The 21832-nt window shown below is 34.4% G+C and overlaps 1 protein-coding gene across 1 annotated transcript; it reads right to left on the bottom strand.

Moving 5' to 3' along the window:
• Positions 1-1616: 1616 nt before the first annotated feature.
• LOC115994406 (G-type lectin S-receptor-like serine/threonine-protein kinase At4g27290) lies at positions 1617-5557 on the bottom strand. The gene is made up of 7 exons (XM_031118544.1): positions 4245-5557; positions 3994-4119; positions 3078-3235; positions 2766-2976; positions 2402-2639; positions 2177-2327; positions 1617-2095 (listed from the first exon to the last, which is right to left on the bottom strand). Exons 1-7 carry the CDS (start codon positions 5539-5541, stop codon positions 1802-1804), a joined length of 2475 nt encoding a protein of 824 aa, XP_030974404.1. The 5' UTR covers positions 5542-5557; the 3' UTR covers positions 1617-1801.
• Between the last annotated feature and the right edge of the window lie 16275 nt (positions 5558-21832).

A 21832-nucleotide genomic window follows, 5' to 3' on the forward strand; every position in this document is an offset into this window, starting at 1 on the left:
GACATTACCTCTTAAGAAGTGTTAGGTTTTAAGACTTTAGGAACTATTGTATTAGAACTTCAATTTGTATATGTTGGCAAACTATGATCAAAACATTTAATTTAGGTTTAAACTCGCTTAAAGTTTGGTTTAATGTAAGTTTGGAATTGAGTAATTGCAGGAAATTACTATTCAATTTCTACAAGGCTCGATCGATCGAAAATTAGACTTGATTGATTGAGAATCATGGATCAGGAATTTTCTATAGAATTTCTAAACCAGCCTAAGCCCATATGACGTATAGGGTTAAGTGTTTTACTTCAAGTATAAAAGGAAAAACCTTAGCCACATTTTAGAAGTTTTAAAGAGGTCTTTGTTAAGTTGTGTCTTGAATCTTTTGTGAGATCTAAGAGGTATTTACTTTCAAATAAACACATAGAGCTATCAAGATCAAGATTCACATCAAGAACTTGATGGTTGTTTTAGTTGTTGCATAAAGAACTTTCAAGAAGATCTAAAACCTTTGAGTGGAGACTCAAAGTCAAAAGTAGGAGAACTTGGTGTTGTTGTAAATTAAGGAAAGAAGTAGTCAGTGGACTCGGAGCTGTCACGTGGTCATGGTAGTAAGTTTCCTACTCGAGATAGCAATAAGATGTTAGTGGTCTAAGTCGCTATTGTGTAAACTTCAATTCTTTCATAGTGGATTCGTTTTACCTTGAGGATAGCTAGGTTAAATTCTTCCAAGTTTTTTACCGGTTTGGTTTTCCTGAGTTATCACATCGTTGTGTTCTTTATTTTCCACACTTTACAATGATATGATATATTTGTGTTAACCTAGATCTGTTTAATTTGACTAAGTAATCACTTGATTAATTAACTAGGTTAATCTGGTTGTGTTTTAAGGGGTCTAAAAACAAACAAGGACCCAAAGTCATGTAATACTTAATTTATCAAGTTTGTATTTTTTTTATTCAATCAATGAGAATGGAACAATATATTCATGTAAAGTTGTATTTAACTTTTTTCTTATTTTTTAGTATAAAAAGTAAGTGGTGACTCCACACCACTTACCCAAAAAGAGAGGTGTCTTGAAAAAGCACTCAAAATCTCTTTTTTTTTTTTTGAGGGCACCTTTGTGGTCTCTCACAATGACATCACCATTCACACACATTCACTGGAGGTTACTTTTTTTAATCCAAATGTAGTGATTAAAAAATGAAATTAGGGTTTCTCATATGCACACACATTAAATTCAAGCAAAGCAATTGATTGATAATATTTTGGATGATATGACATAAATGTTGGCCACTATAGTTTAGAAGACCAATTTACTGGGCAAGGTGGGTGCCTAACACCTTCCCATCTTATAACATAGCCTCTAAGCTTAGATCAAGAGTTAGTAGATCAAATGCTTGTCCATGAAATTTTCAATCTTTACATTGTAACTAGGAAACAAAGCCATCTATTTTATCTTAATTCTATCTAGGACCATAGCCATGTAATTTCCTATGATCAATGTACATTCATTCCCAAATCAATAAAATGATGAATTTTTCAATTATAGTTTTCCATTGTAAAACCCTTAATCTAAAGGGAAAAATGTAATTAGTAGAATCTCCATTTTGAGAGGCAATAATATGACTCCACCCATTCATGTCAATTTAGCCTAAAGCAATCAATTCAAAACGAGACAGGGGCACGGTTTCTCATAGTAAGACTGATGTTGCATACATGGAGAATACAAATGTGTATGATACAAAATGTAAAGATGTAAATATCACTCGTAAGATATATTATAAAATGCAATTGATATGCTATTTGACTATCGAGCCTCTAACATGGTAACAGTAATTTCATTGGTTGAGGATGATTGGCCATTGCTTGATGAAGTTGATTCTTTTCCTACAAAGAAACCCAACTCGTTGGGTTCAGGTAATGAACTCTCACTGTGTAACATCATAACCACATATGACATATTTGGTCGATCGTTGTGATGTTGTTGCAAACATAAGAAACTAATATGGAGGCAACGTAGAATCTCCGATTGCATTACAGAGCCCTTTAAGAAAGTATCAATCAGTTCTAAAGGTCTGCCTTCTTTCCATAATTTCCATGCCTAAGACATTTTAAAATTATTTATCATTATTTGTATCATTATATGTAATAAGATAGAGGATGAAATCTTTTGAGAACTCACATGTCCAACAAGGTTTTGAGTATTGTCTAGATGGAAAGAGCCTCGATTTTTCTTTCCACTTATTATCTCCAACAACAATATTCCAAAGCTAAAGACATCAGATTTTACTGAGAACAGGCCATCAATGGCATATTCGGGTGCCATATAACCACTGCAAACACATCATTAAGCATGAAAATCTTTGATTAAAAAATATCAACAATAAAACATGTTAAGAATACGTACTAAGTTCCGACGACTCTATTTGTGTTTCCTTCAATCTGATCTCCACCAAAGATTCTAGCCATACCGAAGTCAGAAATTTTTGGATTCATCTTACTATCAAGTAAAATATTGCTTGCTTTGAGATCTCTATGTATAATCCTCAATCTAGAATCTTCATGAAGATATAGAAGCCCTCGCGCAATCCCACAGATAATATTGAAGCGCATAGACCAACCTAAAACTTTAGCTTTCGTTTGATCTGAAAAGTTTCTCACTTATGTTAATACTAAGTTTAACTTGAATATGAAACAAGAAATTGGCATTTCTTTAAATAACAATAAATTTTTTTATGAAGTTTGGTAATAAAAATTCATGAAGTTCAAACCAAAAATGAAGGAGTCCAAGCTTCCATTGGGCATGTATTCATAGATTAGCATTTTCTCGTCCCCTTCAATGCAATATCCCAAAAGCCTAACAAGATTTCGATGTTGCAATTTGGCGATTAGTATAACTTCATTTTTAAACTCACGTAATCCTTGTCCAGATTTCTGTGAAAGCCTTTTCACAGCAATTTCTTTTCCATCTATCAATGTACCCTGAAAATTCACATTTTCAAATTGATTTTATTGAAGTTGAAAATGTTGAGAATTGCTTTTTTATTTTTTGTGATCTTTAAAAAAGCTTGCTGCAAAGTTACCTTATATACAAGTCCAAAGCCACCTTCACCAAGCTTGTCATAGCTTGAAAAGTTGTTAGTGGCAATGACTATGGTAGCCAGGGTGAAGAATGGGACCTCCATGTCTTCACTTTGGCCTTCAATGTTTTGGTCTATCATCACATTATTCTCGATTCTCTCTGCGAAGATCAACATGAGCTTCACATTATACATAAGAAATAAGAGTATGGCACTTGTTAAGTTCCGTCTAGATCAACTAGTTAATTATACAACATAATTATTATTTGATTTCAAATCAAATAAATTAATTAGGTGATCCAAAAACCATTCTACCGAGACTCTACATTCCAAATCGATAATTCACTGCTGCGACTCACAATAGCTTTAAAATTTTGAGTTTCTTCCTATATGGTTTCGTTCATGAACGGCAGATCTGTGTAAATTAACTAGAACCTTTGGTGCACTCCAATTAAGGTGCCTCCTTGAATATTTGATCTACAGTCAACTAACTAGAAGAAATGCTATGTGGTTTTTCACTATAAGTATTGTGCTAGCTTCTGCCTTTCCAACTTTACTGGAAATCGTGCATAAAATAGTATAAATTGGTGTTTACATATACGGTTATGATCCTAATCAAAACAAGATTTAGATTATTTTTTGTGATTCTCGTTCAATGGGCCATTTCAGCCCATCTTTTTTTTTTTTTTTTGGAGCAAATTTCAGCCCATCTATATTTACTAGCTTGAGTCAACCTCTTGGCCCCCCTGCTTTAGGCCACAACATATTTTAGCCTTAACATTATTTTTCTTAAGATCAAATGGCTAAACTTCTTAGCTTTTCTTGTTCAACATCTTATTAGCTGCTTTGTACGTTTCTAGAAGTTCAATTAAACAATCTTAAAATATCTTTTCCAAAGTGGGTCAGAGAGAAATATTACCTCTGAAGTTTGTCCTTTTGCTTATGCGGTAGGTAGTCAAGAGCACCCCAAAAACGACCGCAATTCCGACCACAACTATTACTATAACCTTCATCTTTTGCTTGTCTTTCTCCTCTTTACGATCGACTTTGCAGAAGAAAAGCAAAAATATTTTAGTAGTGCAATAAAATAGATGGAAACAACAAAGATTATAGCTTCAATGGCATGTAAAAATATAAATTAAAGAGCAATAAAGACCATAGGCCTATTACCTTGCTTTGAAGCAGGCATTCGAATATATACATCCTGCATATAAGCATCCTGCCCATTAGCTGCAATCTGTCCAATATCAATTAGATCCCCAAACCACATGGCGCAGCCACTTCCTCCATTTATAATATTTGAGTTTGCATAAGCCGTACAGGAACAGTTGTTCAAACATTTGACTCTGCATTCGTTAAGATTCATACTTCCGTTTACCCAGGAATACGTGGTATCTGGCATTTTGAGCCCAACAAATTTAACAAACCCAATTTTATCTTTATCCTCGCAGCTCAATTGGGTAATACGTACACATCCCTTAGACCACTCATCTGGGTTCCATGTATTTGTTGACTTATGCTTGAATCCTTCTACACATTGACAGATAGGTGACTCACCAATGATACAATTTCCGTAAGGACCACATAAATTATAACCTTCACATTTGTCATTTGGCACGGATAAGTACAGGCTCCATTTTTTATCTTCTGATACCCATATGTGGCGCTCATATAAGAACGAAGTTTCGTTCAAAAGTACTCTTGAGATTACAGAATTATTAATCAAATTGTATATGAAATATACCTCATCGCTGTTGTTGACAAAATTGTAGGTGACAACTGGATTGTCCTTTACGACTGGTAAACCACTGAAACTAAGGCCATTCCATGGTCCGGTCCGGAAGAACTTCTCGGTGCCTTTGTTCATGAATATCTCAGGGTAATTATGAAGTACAACCCCCCAACTCAGTTCTCCTGGAGATGGATCATCTGGACTTTTCCAAGAAGTTAGGCGCCGTTCCAGACCAGTCCTTAAGTCCCATCCAAGCTTCATCCCCGGTAGCCAAGTATCAGAAGGATAATCAAAGCTTTGCCACAAATAATTTTCTGGGTTTTCTTCGTTCTCTTCTCTTAATACTAGATTTCCGGAATCTAAAAGCTGGACTATTGGATTCCGGGCCTGTTTTGTTGAGTTTGCCGACCAAGCAACTGTTCTATTCTGGCTGAGAAGAACAAGACTACCTGAACTGTTTACCATCAACATGCCAGACGAGTCGTTTATTGGATTGAGCCGGTTTGCTACCCAAACAACCGTTCTAACTGGGATATTGTTATACCATATTCCCAGGTAACGGTTACTGGAATTACCAGGACGAAAGAACCCAAGAGCGTAGCTTTCATTTTTAGAGACCAAGGTTATGCCCTCACTGAGGGATTCGGATTTTGAAATGCTGTCAGCAGCATCCGACAGTACAAAGGACAAAGGAAGCAAACTGGAACTCAACAACACAAAAGCAAAGATGTCCATTGCTTTCTGTTCTTAATTAGAGAACTTAGTCTTAGCCAACATTTTGAAGTTAGGCCTATTATAATGAGCAATGGCTACACTATGGAAGGTCATGCGTTGACCCAGGCCGGTGGTCGTTCTTTCTTGACCCAGGCTGGTGGCCTCGCGCCCACTGTTTCTGACAAGATTGTGAAAGGTTGACAAGAGTGGAAAGGTGAGCACCAGGTTTTGAAATTATGGAATACTAGTAGAAAAAGTGCGACAGTGTAAGTCAATAATTGCCATTGATGCTGGCTTCTCTGAACTTGTCATTGAAGGGGATAATTCTTCTGTCATGAAAGCTGTTTCGGCTTTGCAGGATGATTTTTCTTTGATTGGAAATGTTGTTGGGGATATTCATCATTTGGTTCGGAACTTGCAATGGGTTAGGATTGAATGTACTAGGCGTGGAGGGAATAGAGTGGCTCATGAGTTAGCTCAATTTGCTAGAAACATTAGTCAAGATCTGTATTGGATGGAAGATGTTCCTCCAATAGTTAGGGAAGCTTTGTATCAGGATGTTGTTTTTTCTAATTAATTAAATGATATGTTTCCGTTTCAAAAAAAAAATATTAGCCATTACGTGAAGTAAATTTTTTTATTAAAGAGAAATGTTATGCTTACAATATTTTTCACAATATTTTAACAACGAATCTGAAGTGGTAGGTTATTAAAGACTCTTACTTGTTGATAGCAAAATAAATAATTTCAGTAGTGAGTTCAAATTAGAACCAGTAACAACTTAACAGTTAGGATTTGCTGTGAAAAATATTGTGAATATAGCATATCTAAAAAAAGAGAGCAATACACAAAAAAAATTCACAACGTTTTCCACAATAATTGAGTTGACATACTTTTATTAGTTTTTATCTAGGTCCACCACATATTACTCTTTTACTTACCACTATCAATCTACTATATCAATAGGTGTGAAAGTTTTATCAATTTTTTTTGTGTCTAAAGACTTTCTAAAAAAAATCTACATTGTTCATGCTTATTAGTAATAATTTTGCATCTAAAACAAGATAGTAGAGTTTAAATAATATTTATTTTTTAAAAATTATATTTAAATATATAAAAGGTTTCAATTTTAGTTTTCGTGGTAGGCCCCCCAATAAATCAAACCGCCCTTGGTTGACAAGAGTGGAAAGGTAAGCACCAGGATTTGAAGTTATGGAATATTAAGGAATATTGGTAGATCCATTATTACCCTTTTTTTAAAGAAACAAACACAAGAAGAGAAAGAGTTTTACACACAACAAACACAAAGGTATACTATAATTGCACTCAAAAGTTATGGTAACTTTTAAAAGAGATTGGGGAAAATTATATTATACACAATACACTTTCTTAAGCAACGTGGGACAATCTCCATTCTTTTTTTTTTTTTTGAAACAAACACACCCAAGGAAAAGGAAAATGAATTCTAACATAAAAGTACACCACAATATACTACATGCATGACATTTTCATAGTAATAACTTAGTATCTAAGATTTAGCATAAAATTATGTGAAAATATTGTAAACATAACATTGCTCTTAAATAAATGAGGCCATGTCATAAATAAATAAATAGGGCCACATTTAATTGGGAGCCAGATTTTTGCCTAATATTTGTTTTTGCTTTCGCATTTGATGGGACCAAGGCTAGTAGGAACCTTGACTAGGAGTGAAGTTTGGTTCATTCAATATGATGCAATTTAGGATTTCTTTGAGATCTGCTTATTTTGCTGAAACTGAAAACTTTTTACTAAAAGTATAATAGATAAGGTAAGAATTAATTGAAATGGTACAGTAGGACCCATAAATAGTATCAAAAAGTGTAATAGGACCCATGAATAGTAACAAAATTAAGTTTAATAGTAAAATAAGTTGGCAAAAAAATAATTTTTACCAAACGGACACTTATTGTCAGATTCTCTACAATATACTAAGTGAGACAAAGCAAAGATGTCCATTAATGCTTCTTGTTCTTAGAGCTCTTTAGCCAAAATTTTAAAGTTAGGTCTACGAGCATTTACATCTGGTTAAAAAAAAATCTCATTTTACCATATCAAGGGTCTGTTTGGGATCTGTTTATTTTACTGAAACTGAATTTTTTTTGCTGAAAGTACTATAAATAAAAGTAAAAGTTAGTTAAAATAGTACAGTGAGACCTATGAATAGTACCAAAAAGTGAAGTGGGCCCTATGACTAGTAGCAAAAATAAGCTGAATAGTAAAATAAGTTGGCAAAAATAATTTTTGCCAAACACACACCAAGAGTTATTTTATCATTTATATCATACTATTTTACAACATACTTAACATCTCAAACTCTATTTTTTTCAGTTTATTTAAATTTTTTTTTTTACTATTTGTCTCTCTCTTCCTTTTCCTCTCTTTTTCCCTCTACTTCTAGGCACCGACCAAAAAAAAAAACCATAGAAAACCATAAACAACCACACCAAAAACCACTGCATCGACCACAAACCAAAGGAACCAAGAAAAAAAAACACACACAACAACCACAATTGCCCACAACGGCCACCACAGTCTCAATAGCCACCACCATGCCACCCAACAACACACTGCCACCCCTACATATCCTAGCACCACCCATTGGACCATCAAGCCAAAACCACATTATAAAAAACCCATCAAACCATTCAAACCAAACCAAAACCCCACATATCCCAGCAAACCAATTTTTAAAAAATCACCATCAAAGCCTTCAATGGAGCCACCATCGAAGCCACTAACGAAGCCACACACAACACCCAAACCTAGAAGAACCACCATAAAATAACCAAGAGAACCCACCAATCTCCACACCACAACCCCACTTGACCCACACAGCCCACTGATCCAAACCCACGCCACCATGATTTCCAATCTCCACCAATCCACACCAATCCAAAACCCACACCAATCTTTGCCACGCCGTGACCATGTCGTGACCACGTCAATTGCCATGCCATGACCACTCAGAATCCAACCCAGCTCTAGCGCAAGCTCTGAACGCACGCGTGCGAGAGAGAGAGAGAGAGAGAAGTGCGAGAAAACAAAAGGTAAAAAGAAATAAAATAAAATATTTTGGTTTACAATTATGCTACAATGTCATCATACATTTAGGATGGCACTGTAGCACAATTGCAAATTTTTTTGCAATTGTAAGATTTTGCAAGATCAAGTAATGGGCTATTTTTGTATCTTGATGCTAAAATATACCAACACATGGCATATAGAAGACTGAATGTAAATGCTCTTATAATGAGCAAAGAATAGATCATTGAAGGTCGTGCGTTGATTTAGGCATGTGGTTGTTCTTTTGAGCATTGGTACATTAACAATGACTTGCTTGTTAGAAAACTCCACTTTTTTTTTTTTTTTTGGTGAACAAATATTTCCTGCTGTATTGTTAATTTGTTATTCTCTTTTGCAGATGTTGCATTTTTTTTAGTTTGTCTTCTGTTGGACAATTTTTGACAAGAATGTGGAAGGTTGACAAGAGGAATGGAAAGGTAATGTTATGAAAGATTTTACCATATTTGGGAAGTAGAATATTTTGCACTCCTAAGATATTGAATTATCCAAAAAAAAAAAATTAATAAAAAAAAGAATTATCCTAGAAATTATATAGCAGTATTATGTTACATTTTCTGATTGAAAGAGATAAATAAAGAATAATGTTACAACACAACATTTTTCAGAATAAATCCTGATTGTCATGTTATTACTGATTCTAATATGAATCACCATTGACATATTATTTTTTTGTCCCACCAATAATAACTTAACACCTAAAATTTATTATGAAATTATTGTAAAAATATTATGCACGTAATTATGTAACATTTTTCATAATAAAAATGTAGCACATCACACATTTAATTAGGAGCCAGATTTTTTTTTATTTGTTTTTGCTTCCGTATTTAATGGGAGTAGGGCTAGAAGGAACTTTGACTAGGTGTGAAGTTTGATCTAGGCTTACAAATAGCTGAGAGACTCAGTGGGGGCACTATGTTTAGTCTAGGGTGTTCCCAAAAACACCCTGACCTGAAAAAAAAAATATAATAATTAATTTTTTTTTATTTGTTTACCCTTTAAAAAAAGTTAGGAACACCTTCAATCAAAATCAGGAACATCCTCAAATAGAAAAAAAATTTTATTTGTTCTACGCTCAAGCAAAAAAAAAAAAAAAAAAATTGTAACAGAGCAAGCGGCAAGCCCATAGATTCTCAAAAAAAAAAAAAAACAACGGATGGCAAGCCCAACATCAAGCCCACGGCAAGTCCAACAGATTATAGATGGTAGCAAACCCATGGATTCTTTAAAAAAAAAAAAAAAAACTGAAATCAGAAACCAACTTACCAATGGACAACCAAACACTAATAGATGTTGAAAGAAAGAAAGAAACCTAACCTAAACAAAAAAAAAACCTAACCCAACGGATGGAGAAGGAGATCGCCGCCACTGAAAGGACGACAACAACCAATAGACGGAGAAGGAGATCGCTAGATCAGGCCTCAAACTCGAGCTCCAGAACGGTGGAACACATCAGATCGGATCGGTCTTTTGGTGAGATACAATTAATTGGCTTTATCTGATTGGCTCTAGTATTGTGATTGGGTGCTGTGGGGCATTGGGGCTTGTCTGTTGAATTGGGGGGGTGGATGGGGACATGGGGCCGAGGTAAATGCACATGAGGTGTGTGGCTGTGTGCTAGTGCAATAGTGCAACTAATAAACAATCATTTAATTAACCAATAATTAATTGGGGGAAGCAACTGATAAACAATAAATTAAATTATGTTACTATGTTAAGCTAAACAACAATTAATAATTTTATAATTAATGAAACAACAATATAACAAATTATAGTTTATAAAAGACAAACAAATTAATAAAACAACTAAACAATAATAATTAATAATTTCAAAATATGAAAACTCGTAGAATGCAATTGTAAACTTTATGTATTTGAATGTTTTTTTTATTGTTGTTGTTATCAATATATGATCTCTTTTTATTAGATTGTGTAATTTATGCTTCTTAAGAAAGACCCTAGAAAAAATTCCTGGAGCCGACACTGGAGAGACTTGTGTATTATGCAAATTGTTGAAAACTCACATCTCCTCCCATATGATGGAATTTATTCTCAGGCTCACTACAATATACTTAAGTTTATTGAGCAGATTTTCTATTTTAGTTTGTCTCACCATGGCTGTAACATAACTCTTTGCAAATCCCCTAATGACTACTAAATTTCCCACATATTATGGTAACTAAGCTATAGATAAATGCAAACTAAAGCGCCAATATTGTCAAGTTCGAGTGGGGACCTTGATTAAAAAAAAAAAAAAAAAAGACATGTAAGAGACGTGTGCTAATTGATTGCTAGTTCTTAAAAACTTTGATTCCATATTATAAGTTGAAGGCAAGACCTTACAGCGGAGCTCTTTTTTGGACAGATATCCCTATCGAGTATCAACATGCACCGGCCGCTAGCTAACACCAGTTTTGTACACCAACCACCCCCACTATCCCCAAATTTCGCCTAAATCAATTAGAAATTTGCCCTGATATAATGGAGGAAAAATTTATTTGTGTCAAATTACAATCCCTAGGATTAATGAACTTCAACCAAATTTGACCGATCAAATTTCAAATTACAGTCCTTAGGATTAATCAACTGTGAACAAATTTGACCAGGGGTTTATTGATGTCCAAATGTACATGTTTATTGTGATTATGTGTCAAATCAGTGAATTTCATCAATTCATGTCCAAACCCTAGGATTGACCAACTTTGTCTAAGTTTGGCTAGGGGTTTTCTAAGGTCCAAACGTACTTGTTTACCTAGATTAGGCATCAAACCAGTATATTCTATCGATTTATGGTCAAACTGCAAATTTGACTAATTTTGACCAAAATCTAACTAGAGCTCTGTTGTCTGATTGGCGTGAATTTGGTTCCATTCTAAAAAGAACGAAAAAAAAAATCAAAAATCAAAACGACTACTTGCAGGCTACAATCAAAGTTGGAACAAGCAAAATATCATGAAATTAAGGGAAAATGGCTCAAACCAGGGCCAACCGTTGTTGAATCGATGCAAACTGGAAACTATTGGAAAGATCACAGAAAAAAACAATAATAATAAAATAAAAACTTTGATCTTATATGCTTTGGACATGGAAACTCCAAAAGACCCACTCACACTCACAAAAAATAATCAAAACTGGTTCAGGTTACGTTGTAGTGATCATGACTTTTCATGTCAAGAAATTGTAAGTGCAACTTTGGCACTATTAAAGCTTTGCAATGATAAGTCATTTGAGTTAAACGGACAACAAGAAGGTCGTTAATTAAGAGCATGAAAGTGGATGGATTCTATGGAAATCTTGGATTTCTTTTTCAAAATCAGTCTGCACTAGAACCATTCCATGCAAAGTTGTTTTGAACCACACATAGTTCATCTGAAAAAAATGTACTTTCTTAAACTATGTAAAATTTTCTAAAACTTTCTTAAACCATGCAAAATTTTCTACAACTTGGTTAAACAGAATTTTTACATGGAAGTTCAAATTGTCGGTAATTTTATGTGAAAAATCTGAAAATTAGGAAAAGCATATTGTAAGTCCCAAAATCATCTTGGGGTACTAAATCTGCGCGCTAAGTTGCCATAAATTGCTTAATGATATTTCAAAAGGCATGTACTTCAAAAAACTAGTCAAAATTCTGTACAACTTGGCTAAGCCCGATTTTTTTGAGGAAGTTTGGATTATCAGGTCTTTCGCACTAAAATGGAAAGCCGACAAAAATCTATGATTGGGTCAATATTGCCTCACCAACTACCTAACTTCACAGGAGACTATAACCTTCGGATCATTGTACAAAACTACACAACATGTGGAGGCTCTAGAAAGTAGGTTTCATAAACTTTCCAAGGACACCAAGACCACCCAACGAAGGCCTTGACTAGTTGAGTAGACAGTTGTAGGCAGAAAATTTAAGTTGCACAAGGTGTATGACCTGCTCAGCAACACCAAGCATGGCTCAACCAATCGCTCCATGGCCTATAAATAATCTTGTTCTATTCATCACAAAGCTAGAGTAGGAGCATTGAGGGCTGATCAAGCGAAGCCCACTGGACGGCATGACACATGGTTTTTAAATCCAAACTGGATTGGGCTTCTCATTTTTTTCCTCTAACGCCTCCCTTATCTCCTCTCTGCTTCGTCGGCGAGCTCGCCGACAGAGGTGGTGCTCAGGTCAATTGGCCTTCAGTTCTGGTGGCCATGGGTTGAGCGGTTTTGGTGGGTGCGGGTTGAGCGGTTCTAGCAGGCCGAGACCCCATCTCCCCAAGCCTTATCGCCGATCTATTACCCGAGCCCCATCATCGCCGAGTTTGTGCTAGATTTGTGTATGTGTGCTGAGTTTGTGTTTGTGTTTGTGCTGGGTTTGTGTTGTGGGTGTGGTCTGATTGGATTGTGGCCTGTGGATCAGTGGGTTTCATGGATGTGGGTCGGTGGATTGTGGCTTGTGGGTCAGTGGTGGTGGGTTGTTGATCCATGGGTTGCCGTGGTGTGTTGGTGTGATTGTCGTGGTGTGATTTTTGTTGTGGTGTGATTGTTGCCATGGTGTGCCATGGTGTGATTGTCGTGGTGTGCTGTGGTGTGATTGTTGCTGTGGTGTGGTGGTTTGATTGCTCTGTATCAGAGAAGAGAGAGATGAAGAGGAAGAGAGAAAAAGATAGAGATGATGATGCTGTATATAATGAATATTTTATTGTGATGTTTATATTATTTTATTGTGTTGAAAGTTAAAATAGATCCATTGCTGTAGCATATGTGTAGGTAAAATAGATAAAGTAACTTTTGGTGGAGCTAAATTGCTAAATTTTTAGCTCTACTGTTGTGGATGCTCTTATTCAGCAAAAAAAATAAATTCCATGTATTACTAGATTGTAGCACCCTGATCTTAACTAGTTTTTGGATTAACAATACTTGTCACACACCACCTAGCGTAGTTGTTTTTGAAATTTGCATCATTTGGGGAGCGAGTGATACCTCTAATATTTATTATCATCACGTGATGTGGGTCAATGAGTCTATACTAGAGATTCTTTTTTATTAAGAAAAAAAAAACAATATTAGAAATACACCCAATTCTATGGCTTGCTGCCTCGTGCTATTATGAGAGACAGGTTCATATAAATAAGAGTACTTATTGTCTGTTACTTTGTTGTGAAATTAAGTGTGATTTATTATGAGTGATAGTAATAAATTCATGCCAACAAGAGTGGATAGAAAGTGTGTATTACTCACAATGGATTGCTTTGTTGTGAGATTGGGGGCTTTGTAAGTGAAGTTTATGTTTGAAGATTTTGTGAATGATGCAGAAGTCTTTGGATATTTGCCTACGCCAACTTGTATTTCAGTCACAAGGGTTGCACTTGCACGGGTGCTGAGACCCCTGAGACAACATTTAATGTTGGTAGCTTGAGATCCAAAATTTGCTGTGTTTAGTTACAAAATCTAGCATGACATCACTGGGTACAATAATATTCACCTCCTAGCTTTGTACATTCCTAATCCAAAAGGTTCAAACTTGAAACAGTAATAATATATGAATTTTACTTATGTGTGCCTTAAGGGCACACAATAGTATACTATTTTGGAAAAAAAATTTATTGAAAACTAAAAAAGTTTTGACAATTTTCTCAATTTTTAATAAATTTTTTTTCAAAAACAGATATGTTAACTGGATCCATCGTATATAAATGTTCAAAAATGAATGCACCAAATTTCGGTCATGCCAGATGCCACGTGGAAGGAGGAGAAAGAGGAGGACTTTTTGACAGGCAGGTGAGGAATCACATGGTGTTTGCATGGGGATGAGGGTTTAGGGGCTGGGGGCTTAATTTGTTTGGACTATGGAGGTATATGTATATGGGGGCACAGAGACGGAGTCACATTGAACTAAACAATGCACTCTCTGCAAACTTACGCGCGCACGCATATATATATATATATATATATATATATAATTTATTACTTGAAAATGATGCTACAGGAGTTTTTTTTTTTAAACGACGATATTACTATTAGATTTATATTTTAAAATAAATTATTGAATATATATGGGTATTTTGAAAGTTTAGTAAAAAAATTCATTAAATCTTATTTCATTCTCTTCAATTCCTACTAATATCGAGAAAATAAAAATTTAAGATTTTATGGAAATACAGAGCAATGAATGTTTCCTTCTACTAATTCCATTACCTCCTATTAAAACTCTCAAACAAGGAAAGTGAATAATATTCTAAAATTATTATTTTCATTCTTTTCTATTCCCTTCTCTCAAACGAGGACTAAGAGATCTTTAAAATTTCCCTTAAAAATAGGTATCATTTTTATATTTGACAACATATCTAAAATTGATTTAAAAATAATTATAATAATAATATAAATTGATACCCATGATACTATTGTTTATTTATAAAACTTCAATACCTATTCCTGGATGGATTTTTGCCTTCTTCTTTTTTACACAATGAATAATTTTCTTAACAGACGAATAATAGACTTTCATTTCAGACCAAAAATAAGAACCTAAACCAAAGTCAAATTAGAAACTTGAGAGTTGAGACATTAATTATAATCTAACACTTAAAATGATCCATATGACAAAAACATATTGCATCATAATAAGCCATATGACACAAGCACAACACGTAAGATAAGGACAATACTTTAATTTTAAGTTCTGAAACACTAACCCAATACTTTAATTTTATACTTGGCAAGACACTTAAAGGATATGGTATATATATGGACTATACTTGACAAGTTGTCTGAGGTTCATTTGTCAACATACTTTTGACCAATTTGTCAAGACTTATTAGCAGTCCAATCTTTAAATGAACAATCATTGATAATGGAACATTGAAAATCTTGTTAATATTTTCCCCACACTATGACTCTGTGTGATAGTGATATAACTGGGTAGCACTACAAAAAGTCTTCTGGCCATGCTGCTATGCCCTCTTGAAAACTAAGATTAGGCTTACAAAGATTCATACATATTACCAATCATGGTTTGTCCGTTTCACCGAAATCAAAGCAATTAACAATCATGAAATAGCCCAATTATTATAAGGAAAAGCAATTGAGTGTGCCTTATGTTTCAAACTTTCATTGGCTATAGATGTTGATTGATAGTATTGTTGTTTGGACCTTTAACTAGTTTAAATAGAACCCCTTTATTTATTTAACCTTGAGAAGTTGTGAGTGCTAATTTTGTCTAAGATCCAGTTCCAGTTCTATGCATGATGCATCACTTTCCTGGGAAAAAAAAATAGTGAACATTCAGTGACAAATCATATCTGATATCTTTGTAAAATCATAGATAATACTATGTAAGAAAGAAATTGGATTGTGTTATGCCTAACTTTTGTCCATTAAATTTCATGGTTTTTCTTAGTTTTTTTTTTTTTTTTTTTTTAACTGGATTTTCACGTGATTTAAATAATTCATTAATTCGAGGTTTGTATATTGATCTTGAAATTTGTAGTAGTAATATTTATAAATTATATAGGATACCACACCACACGTCGTAACCTTGAGTTAGGAAAAATAAATCCTTATCTCAAATAACGATGACCATGTTTCATCCTAGTACTGTAATTATTACTAACCTATAAGAAGACGATAATCAAAACCATTATCAGTAAAACCTTACCTCAATAACACTGATTTTGAAAGTTGAAACTCAAAAATTATAATAAATAAATATTAATAACTACGCTGATCTTGTTTGATCATTCTACTGAAATCTTTATTCAACCAAAAAAAAAAGTCAATACGTGGTAGAATGTACAATCAGTAAGTAAAGATACCGGTAATTGGCAATTGTACTGATCTAGCAAAAAATAAATATAGATTATTGGACTGTGTGCATGGCTTTGTGCTTGTGCTGTTCAGTTAGGTGCAGCCGCATTTTCTGACTCATGCGACCTAGTTCTTATTAACAGTTGAGTTAAATTCTTGGCGAAAATATACTTTTTAGTCTCTACATTTTGAGTCGATTTTCGATTTGGTCTCTAAATTGATTTCGCTCATAGATTAGTCCATGATTTTTAAAAGAGAAATGATATGTCTACAATATTTTTACAGCATTTCTACAACAAATCCTGAGTGACAAGTTGTTACTAGTTGTTATTGTTGAAGCAAAAAAGTAATCTTAGCGTTAGTTTGAAATTTGACCAATAACAACTAACCACCTGTGATTTGTTGTAAAAATGTTGTAGATGTAGCATCTCTCTTTTTAAAAATCATTTTTATTTTGGTCCTTGCCGTCATTCTAGTAACAGAAAAATCTGAGATGACACACAGAGTACATAGGTGACATATTAAATGCTGACGCAACCAAAAAATAATACTAATAAAAATACGATGTCAGCATCTAATTTTTTTAAAAAATATCAATTTTAACAATAATAAAAAAAAACATAAAAATACATCAATTCAGATTTGAATAAAAATAAACAAGAACATGAACACAGATCACAAGAACATGAACCCAGATCATAAGAACACAAACCCAGATAACAAGAACAGTACTCTGAATTTCTATTCCAAAATTTGTATACATTCTTCCATCAAAAATCAATTATAAATTAAATAAAAAATGGTGTTGTGTTCTTCCACAAAAATCAAAACCTAAACCATCAAACCCAATGACCACCACCACAATCTGCCACACTAACCCATATCCACTAGCACCAAACCCGAATGACCTCTAGCACCACCATTACCAAATCCATCACCACCAGACCCTACAATCAAATTTCAACCATAACTCAAACATATTTTGAACCATTAAACAACCCAAACCCCCCACACCAACACGGATCAAAGAAAGAGGCACCGAGTGGGTGAGTCCAAGAAAAGAAGAGGTAGAGGAAGAGATCAAGGAGACTACCTTGATGGTGGCTGGTGGTGGTGAGTGGCGAGGAAGGAAACCATGACCACTACCACCGATCTGAGTTTCATAACACACACAAGGGGGAGAAGTCGTGTTGCCCATCGTTTTCTTTGATCTGTGTTACCAATCAAGCACCGAAACCTCCATGATCAAAACTCCAAAGAAAGATAAGCAGATCTACTCGTCGTTGGTCGACAAGGGAGAAGTCAAACCACCGCCGGCCACATCTCAGCCTCTCTCTCTCTCTAAACCCATATTGTTCTCTCTCTCAACCCAGATATATCTCTGTAAACATGATAGAAAATCATACTCCAAAAATAGTTTTAAAGTTTTTTTTTTTTAAGAATCAAAACTTGTGACCACTTTTTACCACAATTTTAGATTTAAGATTAAAAAAATTAATTTAATTAAATTAAAAAAATTAGAAATTCATAAATTTGTTTTTAATTCAACGTTTGTTGTTTTTTTTTTTAAATATAATTAAATTATTTATTTTTATTAGATTAATGTTTATTTTTATTTTTCTGAGCTGGCTATTTTTTTATTAATTTAAATGTTGATGTGGCTTTTTAAATGCTAATGTGGCATTTAAAAATGTAAAATAAGATTTTTTAATATTATTTTATTAGCCACATCAGCATTTATTGTGCACACAATGTATTCCGTTTGCCACCTTAGATTTTTTTGTTATTGGATTGACGGTAGGGACCAAAATAAAAACAATTTTTCAAAATCAGGGATTAACCTAGAAGCGAAAGCAATTTAGGGACCAACTCAAGAATCGGCCCAAAATGTGGGAACTAAAAATGCATTATCGCCTAAATTCTTTTGTACCAAAAAAAAAAAAAAAACTATTACCAACAAAGAATTAATTATTGTCAAGAATTATAAAAGTCAAAGTGAGGAATTCTACGTTCAAAGTAGGGGTGTAATCGGTTCGGTTCAGTCGGTTTTTTTAGTTTTGGCCAACCGAAAGTGAAATTTTCGGTTTGTGAGATTACCAATCAAAACTGATCAAAATAATTGGAAATCGATCGGTTTCAGTTTCAATTGGTTTTCAGTTTCAGTCAACATCACAGATTCACAGTCACAAAAAGAAAAAACATAACTCAACATCACATAGGGTTATCGATTTTTTAATAAGAAAATAACAACTCAAAATCACAATCACAGATTCACAAAAAATAGCATTGATTCAGTATTAAACAAAACCCAAAATACAAAAAAGAGAGAGGGTTATCGAGAAATGTCACTGTGAGAAACTAAGAATGAAAAGATCAAGCCGGTGTGGGGAGGCCAGCGTGTGGAGGTGGCGACAGAGGTCGATTCGTGTGGAGGCGACGGCAGAGGTAGATCGAGGCGGTGGCAAAGGCAGATTCATGCGGAGGCCAACGTGTGAAGGCGGCGGCAGGAGCAGATCGAGGTAGTGGCAAAGACAGATTCGTGTGGAGGCGGCGTAAAGGAAAATTTGCGTGGAAGCCAGCGTGGAGTGGAGGCTGTGAGAGGGATTGGAGTGGAGGCTATGAAAGGAGACTGTGAAAGCTGAGAGGGATTGGAGTGAAGGCTGAGAGTGAGTGTGAGAACTGAGAACATATGGGTTTGTAGGGTATTTTTTATTTTATTTTTTTAATTTTTATAGTTTAATTAGATTAAGTTTAATTAGATATATAATTAGTAATTAGTTTAATTATAGTTACTTAATCTAATGATAAAATGAAAATTGAAAACATTAAACGTAAAGGCCAAATCATATTTAAAAAAGAAAGGCTCAAATGTTTTTAAACAAAATGAAAAGCCCAACTATGTATAGGAGGCCCAGATATTTATAAAATTTATATTATATATAAAATATATTATAATATGATTCAGTTCGGTTCGGTCGGTTTGGTGCATTCAAGCCTACCACCAAACCGAACCGAATAATTTCGGTTTTAAAAAGTCAAAAGCAAAACCGAACCGAACTGAAAATTTGGCAACGGTTCGATCAGTTTCGGCTGGTTTGTTCGGTTTGTCGGTTTTTTACACACCCTTAGTTCAAAGCACGAAGATCAAGGAATTAGTAGTAAAATCACATGGGGGTCAGGTTGGCCATTGGCTAAACTGGTGCACCCTACCCCCAAAATTAGTCACAATACTCTTGGATTTTGGTCGCCGGGTAGGCATGGTTGATTTTATACCCCATATTCCTATGTATTAGGACAAACGTCTCTGTGTTGCTTAATTTCCCAAGAAGTTCTAGGTTAGAATTTCATGTGGTATGAATTTCATTAGGGAGACAAGGCCTGCGTGCTCATGGATTTATCATGCTCTCTTTCTTGGCTATCATTAATCATGTTGGTTTGACCCTGATTCGGGAGCACGGTAATTAAACACCTTATTCACCTCAACTTGGTACTTGGGTTCAAGTCGACGCATTAGTACCAGAGTTGATGGGAGCATAGTGGTTAAGTACCTTATTTAAACATCTAGCATAGAGGTTTAAAGCTCGTTTAATAAGAAATTTCTAGTAACATAGTTTAAGTTTTGTGAAAATATATGTGGGTGAAAAAATATGTAAAAATACGCGTTGCGGTGTTTAAACAACAGTTTTTGTTATCTAAATAAACAAATGCATTTCTTTTTTCTTTTAAAAGGAAAAGTTTAGTTTAGAAATTATTTTTAGAAATTATTTATGGGAAAAGAAAAAAGAAATTAACTTTTTTCAAATTTTTTTACATTTCTAATAAAAGTAGTATTAAATTTTTTTTTTCTAAAATTGTCCATTAACAAATGGTTTATAGGCATCAATTAATTAGATCATTTTTTTTTTAATTGACTTATGTGCAACTTTGTAGAAAAAAGTGAACGATTATAATAAAAAAAAAAATCAATATTTATCAATGTCTTAGACACTTGTTAACTGAGCCGTTTATTTTATGATCTCTCTTTCACACAACACAAGATGTGCATGTTGAAAGTCTCACATGAACAAAACCCTAAAGAAGTTGAAGAATTAGTATAATATAATAGGACTCAAATCTATAAATTTTTAACCTCTAAATTGTGTTGTGTTCTATATGTTCCATTTAACCTCCAATTAGAGTGCCCTCAAATTATTAATTCCTTAATAGTGTAGTATAGACACACGCCCCTCAGCAATGGGTTGTGACTTGTGAGTCTTGCGAGCCACCTAACTTTCCCCAACCCATTACCATCACTGAATGGTTTGTTCCACCCAACAAGAGGGGATGGAGCATTGGGAGTGTAGTGTACCTACACTCCCAATGCTCCATCCCCTCTTGTTGGGTGGAACAAACCATTCCTAAATGCAAACTCTACATTAAAGCTGTGAATTCCCTTTACCTAATAGAGACAAGAAACCAGACTCCTCACATGGTCACATTGTGAGTTCCATCAGACCACTCAATTGAATTACATCTAGCAGAATGACTATACCTAGGGATGAGTTTAGACCCAGCCAACCCGGCCCACCCGATCGACCTGACCCAACCTGAAGGGTCTTGGGCGGGTTGAATGGATGCTTTGGTCGGGTTTGGATCCAATATTCGGGTCTGTCTTGGGTTCGGGTCCAACCCGACCCGACCAATCTAAAAAAAAACATAACTAATGTATTAGACAAGCACGAAACCATGGTTGAGAATCTTGCACTATTTTTAGTAAAAATATGATACAGACCCAAGAGAGAGAGATTCCCCTCAAAAGAGAGAGAGAGAGAGATATGTAAATGTGTCTGGTTCTCTAGGCTACTCTATATGTATAGGTTATGTTTAGTATGTGTTTGGATTCGAATTATAAGTAGTTGCGTTTGCGTTTTCTGACTTCTTTTTTTTTTTTTGTTCCAGCCGCACTATTTGACCAAGTCAACCGTGAACAGTGCACCCGTACAATGTTCACGGACCCACAAATTTCACTTTTCAGCAACTTTTTCATTAAAAATGGGTCCCACGATACTATTCACACATTTAAAAATTATTTTGCTATAGTATTTTCAGTTTCAACAAAAATAAGCTCAATCCAAACGGACCCTTAGTGTAGTTTTTTTTTTTTTTGGTTATGCTAGAGAAAATAGGACTGTATTTATGATGATAGAAACAAAGGAGAAAATGATAAAGAAAATAATACAGATTCCACTATTCCATACTCGTTTGTTAGACTTAGCACCTAATTGGGTAATGGAATTTAATATTCTTAATTTATTGTTTAAAGGGTGTTTTCAACAGTTTTTAATGAGTTTCCATATATTAACTCTACTATTTAATATTTTTAATAGATCTTTTCCGTAATTTTCAATGTCAAGTGTTGATT

This window comes from Quercus lobata, chromosome 6 (assembly GCF_001633185.2).
Source record: "Quercus lobata isolate SW786 chromosome 6, ValleyOak3.0 Primary Assembly, whole genome shotgun sequence".
NCBI classification, from domain to species: domain Eukaryota; kingdom Viridiplantae; phylum Streptophyta; class Magnoliopsida; order Fagales; family Fagaceae; genus Quercus; species Quercus lobata.